The 9,119-nt window shown below is 36.7% G+C and overlaps 1 protein-coding gene across 5 annotated transcripts; it reads right to left on the minus strand.

Annotated features, from left to right (window-relative positions):
- Positions 1 to 168: 168 nt before the first annotated feature.
- Positions 169 to 8,596, minus strand: Tcs3 (Probable tRNA N6-adenosine threonylcarbamoyltransferase Tcs3). Of its 5 annotated transcripts, none has more exons than XR_015536065.1 (7): positions 7,479 to 7,603; positions 6,025 to 6,246; positions 5,490 to 5,709; positions 4,601 to 4,779; positions 4,066 to 4,297; positions 2,424 to 2,686; positions 169 to 1,485 (listed from the first exon to the last, which is right to left on the minus strand). XR_015536065.1 is itself a non-coding variant. In XM_022067885.2 (7 exons), the coding sequence occupies exons 2-7, from the start codon at positions 7,591 to 7,593 to the stop codon at positions 1,449 to 1,451; spliced, it is 1,005 nt and encodes a 334-aa protein (XP_021923577.2). In that variant the 5' UTR covers positions 7,594 to 7,603; positions 8,435 to 8,596; the 3' UTR covers positions 169 to 1,448. The 5 variants fall into 5 exon arrangements, 4 of the variants coding, with proteins under 4 accessions (XP_021923577.2, XP_021923578.2, XP_021923580.2 ...); XM_022067885.2 differs by lacking the exon at positions 2,424 to 2,686 and adding an exon at positions 8,435 to 8,596; XM_022067886.2 differs by lacking the exon at positions 2,424 to 2,686 and adding an exon at positions 8,345 to 8,593.
- Positions 8,597 to 9,119: the final 523 nt, after the last annotated feature.

A 9,119-nucleotide genomic window follows, 5' to 3' on the forward strand; every position in this document is an offset into this window, starting at 1 on the left:
TATTAAAGCCTCTGTTCTGATTAAACTGCCACATAAGTAATCATTTATCTTCTGTAATTTACCCAGTTAATTCCATCATGGTTTCTCAACTCCACCAGTCCACACAATATTTTTCTAATCAATCTCTTCAATTAACAGTTAGACACATATACTATTATTATACTTCAATCTCATAATACTCATTCTATATTCTATTAGAGGGTCTGTACATATCAAGCTGTCAAACCATATATCCCCTTATACCATATAATCTTGTGGAAGACATCTGTATATCCAATTTTAGTTTTATACCTCATATTTCTTCATATATTCCATAGGAGCCTCCAACAAATCTTCAACAGACTTACAAGCACACTAGCATGAACTCCTTACAACAATAGCAAATATGTGAATTACACTTGAAAATGTTATTCCTAATTTACTCCTAAATAAAAGTTATATTCTATATACATTTTTTATCTGATGTAATCTAATATTAAACTTTACCACTTAATTATGCACTGCAATAAACTTCAAAACAAATTTGATAATTAAAAATTAAAATTTGATTTTCACCATATGCCAAAACATGTGATGCAATGTTTAAATAATATACCTTAATGGTTTGATGGCAACTTCAATGTTTGCTGAAAGATAGGAACAACTTCAACATTCAACATTCAATGCCAAAGCTAAACAATAGTAAAAATGTTGATTGTGAACATTTCTAAGGTAGATTTCAATACTGATTATAAATAACGCTGAGGTGTTTCAATGTCATCTGTCAAATTTTCAACTACCATCTAATCAAAATTAATTTCCATAGATTGCACATAATTTGTACTTGTCTATTCATATTAAAATTTCATTTTTTCATTCTTAAAAAAATAATCAAAAGCCTACAGAATAACAGACACTTGTAATAACAAATAAAATTTACTCTATAACAAAATAGACTTTAACACAAAATGTTTGTTTTGACATAGATCAAAAATATGAGAACTGAGTTTATATCACATTACATAATCATGCAAGGATTACAATATCTCAGTCAAATGCTAACTCTGAACAACAGTAACTTCCCATAATTTAAAAATATCCTGAAACCAACAAGAACTTTTAGCCTGTTACACCTAGTGAGGTATACTGATTATCAAAAATAATTAACGACAAGGCTGTCCAGGCATTTGAAATGTCAAAATATTTCCTACAACTATAGTAAGTGATCTAAGAAACATAAGGAAAGGAAATATGAGGGGCATACAAGCAAAGCATGCTGTAAGACCAATTTCTTTCCTAAACACAAGAGACTCCTGTATCCTCAACATATTAATCTTTACATTTTGATATAATGGCTGCGTACTTCAACATCCAACAAGACCACATGTGATGACAGAACATTCTTAAGAGTAAAACATGTTTTTACATTAATTAATACAAATGTCTGACAATATGTAACAGCTGATTTATCATCTCCAGGTAACCTCCACAGCATCTGTGCGATACCTGGAACAAGTACAATTGCATTCAGATTAATTAGACTACCTTATGGCATTTATTCCCAAAACGTGTAATGGCTATACCAATACCAACATAACTCGGATTCTTATTCAAGTAGCTTAGTTTTCTCTTCATTTGATGTAAAAGTTATACTGCCATAACCTGGTCTAATGGAATTTTGGTAGTGGCATTTCCTCCACACTAGCCAAAAAGGTTATGTCAACTTAACTCAATATTCTTGAAGTAGATAGTTGCACTTACTACAGAAAACATACAATGTTTAAATTGCCATTACTCTGTCTTCTTAGTAGCATTTTCTGCAGACCAGATGTAATGGCTATTAACATATGGTCTGAACTTACAGAATTAGCTAGTGAATTTCCTTCTGTACATAATATAAATAATATATAATACATATTTTATACACACCAGATCATTAGTTTTTAGATATCGTTTTATCTTAATAGCCCAGGAGAAGGAATTTAGCAACTATGCGATATTCCAACAACTTCTCTCCCACAGTACAGTATTTCTGGCTTACCTCTCAATGTCATCTATATAATGTACTTCAACAACGTTGAAAATAACAGTTACATAGGATTTGGAAGAACCTAAATGGATGGGTTTCTCCATAAACTGCTTCTATGTGGGGAAAAGAGCAAGCAATTATTTTCCATAAATGTATTCTTGGGAATTTTCTCTATGCACTTCCAAACAGATGTGTTCTGAGTTGCTCTTATTACACTCTCTCTAGGCAGGTATGAAGAAACAGACATACGAGGCTCGTCCACAAAGTAAGTTTCCCTGGGGCCGTTTACAGAAACAAAACACAATTTCATGGAAATATTTATTGCAACAGATACAGCAAGTGTCCAGCTATTTTTCAACATATTCGCCACCGGAATTGAGACATTTGTCATACCGTGGGACCAACTTTTGAATACCTGTGTTGTAGAAGTCTGCCGCCTGGGATTGGAACCACTGTGTGACAACCATCTCCGCCTCTCTGTCATTCTCAAAACGCTGACGCTGACCGGACAGGAATTTCTTGAGGTGTAGGAAAAGATGGAAATCACTGGGAGCGAGGTCCGGGCTGTAGGGTGAATGATTAAACACCTCCCAGCTGAACTCCTGCAGGAGACTTGCTGTCCGTCGAGCCGTGTGCGGCCTAGCGTTATCACTGACCGCACTTCACAGTCGGCGGGAGCTGGAATAAGAACCTCCATCTTCAACAGCTGCAACGATGCTACTGTGAGAACGCGGGAAGTACCGTTAGTGCATGCGCCATGCTACGTCATTGCTCTATCACGTACGCACAGTCGCTTCGCGCAATATAAGGTTTGCTAGCTGTGGGACGAGTGGGAAACTTACTTTGTGGACACGCCTCGTATTCAAAATCCTTCTTAACCACAGCTGCCTAATTATAAAGTGAAATGATAATTTAAGTTTAAAAGAGTGAACATTTTATAAGTACCGGATCTACAATTTATGAGACACGGGGTGTGCTTGTATTGCATGGTCGACCGGCGCTCTGTTGATGTGGGCGGGAGTTGTGCGCGTTCTTCCAGTGGGTGAACACTGAATCAGTTTCAGTGCCGCTAGTAACAGCAAACTATGAATATTTCTCGTCACTAATATATGTTATTACATTAATTGTTCTTACCTTAAATCACAAAAGACGTTCAAAGTGACTTACTTGTGCTAGCAGGCAACTTCAAATCTCACATGTTAACGAGATTTGAAGGTTGCCTGCAAGCACAAGGAAGTCACTTTGAACATCTTTTGTGATTCAAGGTAAGAACAATTAATGTAATAACATGTATCAGTGACGAGAAATATTCGTAGTTCGCTGTTACTAGCGGCACTGAAACTGATTCGCCTGTGACTCATGGGAAGAACGTGCACAAGTCCCGCCCACATCAACAGAGCGTCGGCTGACCACGCAATGCAAGCACGCCCCGAGTCTCATAAATTGTAGACCCGGTAGTATTCGAGTGTAATATATTAATACTAGTAAGAGACAAACAGAGTGTTAGTGCTCATTAATGTGTATGAATAAAAGTAGTCCTCAGAGCATTCAGTCAATTTCCTAGAAGTGCAGCCCTAATCAAATATCCAGCTTTCATTCTTCTAGATTCTCACCCTCTGCCACATTCCCCTGCTCAGATATGCTCCCAAGAACATCTATATTCTCTCCTAATATTAGACAGAGCTATAGAACAGAGAATTTCATCCCCTCCTTGTTGCCAAAGCAAGGTTTCAGAAGAAAAAGTGCAAGCCACTTTCAAGACAAGGAGGAATAGTTGCACTCTGCGCAAGATATAACATCACCACTAGACTTCTGTAAATAGACAGTGGCATTTCCACCACACCAAATGTAATGGTTACACAACCATGATTACATAATCTACAATTAGGTAATGCATTACCTCCAATACAGACACAGTTATATCATCATGGATCAGTCAGCAATCTCATCTGTAAGCATGTAATGCAATGCATGAAGTAGTGTTTGATCATAAGTTAGGAGAGACTTTATGCAATGCCACTACTCACTACAGTCCTATGCTGTACCAAAGTTCTCACCTCTGGGTAACTGTTGTTTCATCCCACTTCGTCAAGTTACCAGTCCTGAACATTTCAAAACCAGCCTGGGCAATCATCACTCCATTATCAATGCAAAATCTCTCATCTGTTGCAAACAGCTTTGCTCCCCTCTCATGACACATAGTCTCCATCATTTCCTGCAGACGCAAATTACAACCAACACCACCAACAATGAGAACTTCTTGAGAGCCACAGTGAGCCATTGCTCGTTCTGCAATATCAAAGGACAACAACACAATGTCACAGTAGTGGTTTGATGATAGAAATAGTTATCAGACAATTTTAATGTGCATACTTCTTATGGCAGACAGATGGTGACAGTTGCAAGAGAATGGAAGCGCTATCCACAATGTTATGGAAAACCATGAAAACATAAGTCTGAAAAAGGTATGAGAACCTGCATAAAATGGGTCCTATGTTTTACAGCTCCACATGATACCCTCATCTAATGTAATTAGACAAAATCTTCCTGAACTAACAAACACTGCGTCCCTCAGATTTAAAAGCAACCTACCTGTGGTCTCTACCAGCATTGCAAATAGTACTTCTTGGAGAGAAAAACACAGGTCTTCTGGAGCGTATTCCCCACTCTTTAAAAGTTGATAACTTTGTTTCTCAATGTATGAGAGAATTCCAGAGAAAGATACATCCATCCCCTTTACGACATATGGCAGTGATAAAAACTTCTTGCCTCTGGAGAGTGAAAAACAAACATTAATATCCAATAGTAGCTAGAAGAAAAAACAAACAAACAGAAGTTCACAGTATTATCACATTGTAATGAGGCTACTTTAGTAAGTGAAAAAGTGCTGCACACTGCATGGAATAGACTTGAAAGTGGAATGAAAATCATATAAGATACTCAAAACTTCTCAGCGCACATCAAAATAACACACCAAGGACTCTTAGTGGATTCCTTTGAATACACAAAACTAGAACTTATAAATAACCACCAATTTTTTAATTCATCAATTTGGTCAACATTCTTTGCAGTCACTAAACATGTTTTAGGGCTGATTAACACAACACAAACTTTATCAAAGGTCTGCAAAACTGCACATACTTAATAGGTTATAAACAAGCAACAGTACACAAAATGTTATAATTAAGTAACACATGAATACACAACATGATACAGCAAAATAGTGAACTGACAGATCACTATCAGAAAAAACAGAGATATTTAAAATATGAATGTACTGGCAATCATTTAAATCTTACATGACATACATGATGATAACATATATATATTGTTTAAAATATGTTCAGTGACTACATAATGGTGATGAAGATGGTATAATAAGAAAGCCACAACTTCAAATTCCATAAGTGACCAACTGAGAGGAAATAAACCAATGAATTTCGTCTGACAAACAATGACAGCAGTAATATGAAGTACTAACTTCTTTGCCAGCTGTTCAATATTGTATCCTGGGCTGGGATCATTGGACAGTTTCAGCACCCTTGCAAACCTGTCCAGGCAGTTGCCTATGGCTATGTCAATTGTTTCCCCAAAGACTCTGTATCTGTTTCTAGAATAGGCAATCACTTGTGTGTTGCCACCACTGACATACAGCACTATTGGGTTATCACTTCCAGTTATCATCCTTCCCATTTCTATGTCTGCCAAATGTTAAGGATCTGTGTTGGTATCATGTCCTCTGTAAATGTTATTTGGATGATCATGATTATGTCCAAATCATGGGGATGAGATGGACAAAACAGGTAGCATCCATGTAGCTGCCATGTTGGGGAAATAAGTAATACAAAAATGAGTAGCTTCCAATGGCATATAACATTTAAAAAAACACAATTGTTAATTGGTTTATAAGTTATTAGCAAGTGACTAACATACACAGAGACACATATACACCTCCTTTCTGTAGACAGAAAACTAGACTGAAAAAAAGTGTCAGGAATTAGTTTACTGAAGGATACGTCCAATGCAGTGATTAACACCAATTATTGGTTTGTTCCAAAGCTGAGCAATTGTTCTTGCCACTATTGCCACTGTCTGGAGTGATGGTGCCATGCCAGGACCTTTGGTGTAACAAACTACATCAATCTGTTCTGGTGTAACTGCAGCTTCCCGCAACGCTTGTGACAGCACAGCAAGTACAAGAGACCGGTGATGCTGGGCTGTCTCCCTTGGCAAAAAACCTACACACATTTATTCCAAATCAACAGCACACATCTTTAACCTTTAACAGAATAATATGGTGTAGTGGTTATCACTCCTGATTCATACTCAGGAGATCTCCAGTTTGATTCTTGGCCATATTCTGACTTATGTTTCCAATTGTTTTCCTAGTCCCTCCAGGAAAATGCTGGGACAGTACCTTACAACACAGCAGGACCATTTCTTTCCAAATTCACCATTTATTACCTCTTCCACACTATGCAAACTATGCAGGATAATTAATAAAAAAACTCAGGCCTTTAAACCTTTTAGCATTTTATTCCAACAAAATTATGTGCATACTATCATAACATTATAGTTTATGTTCAAATTAGAAACCTCCTAGAAATACAAGTACAGAGCATTAATCACCCAACCTATTCAGTTGCACAGTGTCATATGGACATAAACTGATTCATGCCAAGATCAATTACTGCTACAGCTACATATAAGTAAGGAGCACTGTAAATAACAACTTGTCCTAATTATAATGGTGTGTAATAGCTGGAATATGCACACAACCATGTCCCTAAATTAGGCATCAGAATAATTGTTGGACAGCCTGAAAACACACTTTGTCTAACTCAGAGATGATTAAAATGTGGTATAAATGCTTTAGTAACAGTGTACACAACCTGTACATAACATGGTTAGGTACTCAGATGGAAAATGATAAGGTCGATAATGCAGTGGTAACAGTGCACACAACCTGCTAAACACTATGATGTACCTAATAAAGAATTCAGTAAAATGAAATATCCCCTGCTGCTCTTAATGTATTCATATATTGTATACAAGGAGCATTTAAATTAACTGGCTTAATAGCATAAAGATACAATGAATTTAAATGATGCAGCAAATAGTTCATGGTCATTAACTTAATGTTTCACACATTACAGTATATTTATGAACACAAAATTCTTTTGTTTTTCAATTCAGCCACTGCAAATTTATGACAGATATGTTTTATAGATATTATTTTACATAATTAACGAACTACTTATGATATTTCAATCAGCATTAGCAACTGACACACAGAATACAGTTTTGCTGAAGTATCATGTTATCATTTCTTGAAAAACAAGTGGTAATGTTTCTTGGGAGATACATCTGGAAGTATCTTACTATCTGACACCCAAAGCTAAAAACAGATAAATATGGTTTGCCACAAATTATGATTCACACAGCGAGCCTTATGCTATATGAGCATTACCTTCTTCAGGTGGAGTGATGTATGTCCGCCTGCAATTGGACAAGACCACTCCATTATGCACGATACCAATACCAAGTTTGTTGGCACTACCTTCAAATCCTATTGCAATTACCATCAAGAATGAGCTGCAAAGTAAGAACAAACATAAAACTAAATCTACCTACATTTCCCTGCCCCATACCAAAAGTAATTAATTTTAATACACACAGTCCAGAAACATTAACTTAATAATAAAATGTACTTTGGAAGTGAAAAGCAATGAAAGTAATATAAAATGTCTGAGAAACAGTGCAGTGACATATCAAGTGACAAGTTTAAATCAAATGGGCAAATCAGCAATGTAATCTAATAACTATCACCAATGTAAACATTTATTTAAAAACACCTCTCCAACCAAAGCTGGATAACAGGATGAAAAGGGGGTACTATGAACCGGAAAAGGAATCCAATACAGGACAGCTGTGGCCATGAAAACTGAAAAGCCAAGTGTGTTATTGGAGGAACAGTCCATTCTATTCCTACCCTGAATACACTTAACACAACACAGGTATGTCAAGAAATCAGTTTTATTTTTATAAATATCCTCTAATTCCAATAAGTGGACAAAACTTTGTACTTGGGACTTTAAAGTTGAATGCAAGACATAACACACGACTGACTTCCGCGATACTGTGCCTTGTGGTCTGCTCTAAGTTTACCGACGTTTCAGAGGGCGATGAATAAGCTGGGTGATAAATTGGTTTGATATAGGAACCAGCTAGACAAGGCAAAACCTTGGCCAGACCAGTGGGAAAGAGGCTGACAGCAAGGAAGCCAATGGGAGAAGGGTGGATCACACTGCAAATGCAACATCCCAAGACAGTCACCTTCAAACTCGCCGCCGTGAAAACGTGAAGTACACGTAACACACGCCCATGAGAAACCACAATCTACCTGATCCCAAGACTACGACTTACCTACACAAACTGAATTAAATAAGTATATTTGTTTTAACGTGTCGCATACTTGCACAATACATAACATATAAATCCTGTTTACTCTTGTATGCTACAAAATATCCATCACCACTGCTGTGCGCCTTAAAGACGTCACATTCGACATCTGTGAACGAATGCCTGAATTACTTACGCATAAAGCACAGATGACAGTGTAACTATAGCAGAGCGAATGTGTTGCTTATTCTGTATGTAGGTTAGTAAAGATTTAGGAGTGCTTCTTTTTCTACTGAGATGATTCATATTTCAGCGGAAGAAATATGGCAAGAAACTTGCCGCTTCTAAGGCCAAATGGGCACACTACCATTGTCTGCCATTACTAGTCTCCTTGGTGGCACAAATAAAATAATAAATTGGTAAATAAAAATAATGCTGTCGTCATAACCACTGTCGGATAAAGATGAAGTTTGTTCTGGGAGAGCATCCACACATGTCTTCATAAATCCTAGGATTTATGAATCATGCACTGCAGAGGAAATAACTATAAACCAATATAATAATATACACCAATATAATAATCTTCCACCAACAATTAAAAGTCTAAATTATGATATAAAGGTATTCAAGCCTGCATTGAAAGATTACCTCTTTACTCACTCCTTCTATTCTGTAGATGATTTCATCTCTGCTGAAAATGTTTAAGCTT

This window comes from Zootermopsis nevadensis, unplaced genomic scaffold, assembly GCF_977971745.1.
Source record: "Zootermopsis nevadensis isolate Lab colony 2312 unplaced genomic scaffold, Znev_1.0 Znev_ptg000021l, whole genome shotgun sequence".
In the NCBI taxonomy this organism is placed as follows: domain Eukaryota; kingdom Metazoa; phylum Arthropoda; class Insecta; order Blattodea; family Termopsidae; genus Zootermopsis; species Zootermopsis nevadensis.

Bases quoted from the DNA above. Each gene is read 5' to 3' on its own strand.
- Tcs3 (XM_022067885.2), bottom strand. From the start codon at position 7,593: ATGGTAATTGCAATAGGATTTGAAGGTAGTGCCAACAAACTTGGTATT. The intron at 6,247-7,478 runs GTAATGCTCATA...AAATGTGTGTAG, and splicing joins CATCACTCCACCTGAAGAAG to GTTTTTTGCCAAGGGAGACA. The intron at 4,298-4,600 runs GTAGGTTGCTTT...TTGATATTGCAG, and splicing joins AATGCTGGTAGAGACCACAG to AACGAGCAATGGCTCACTGT.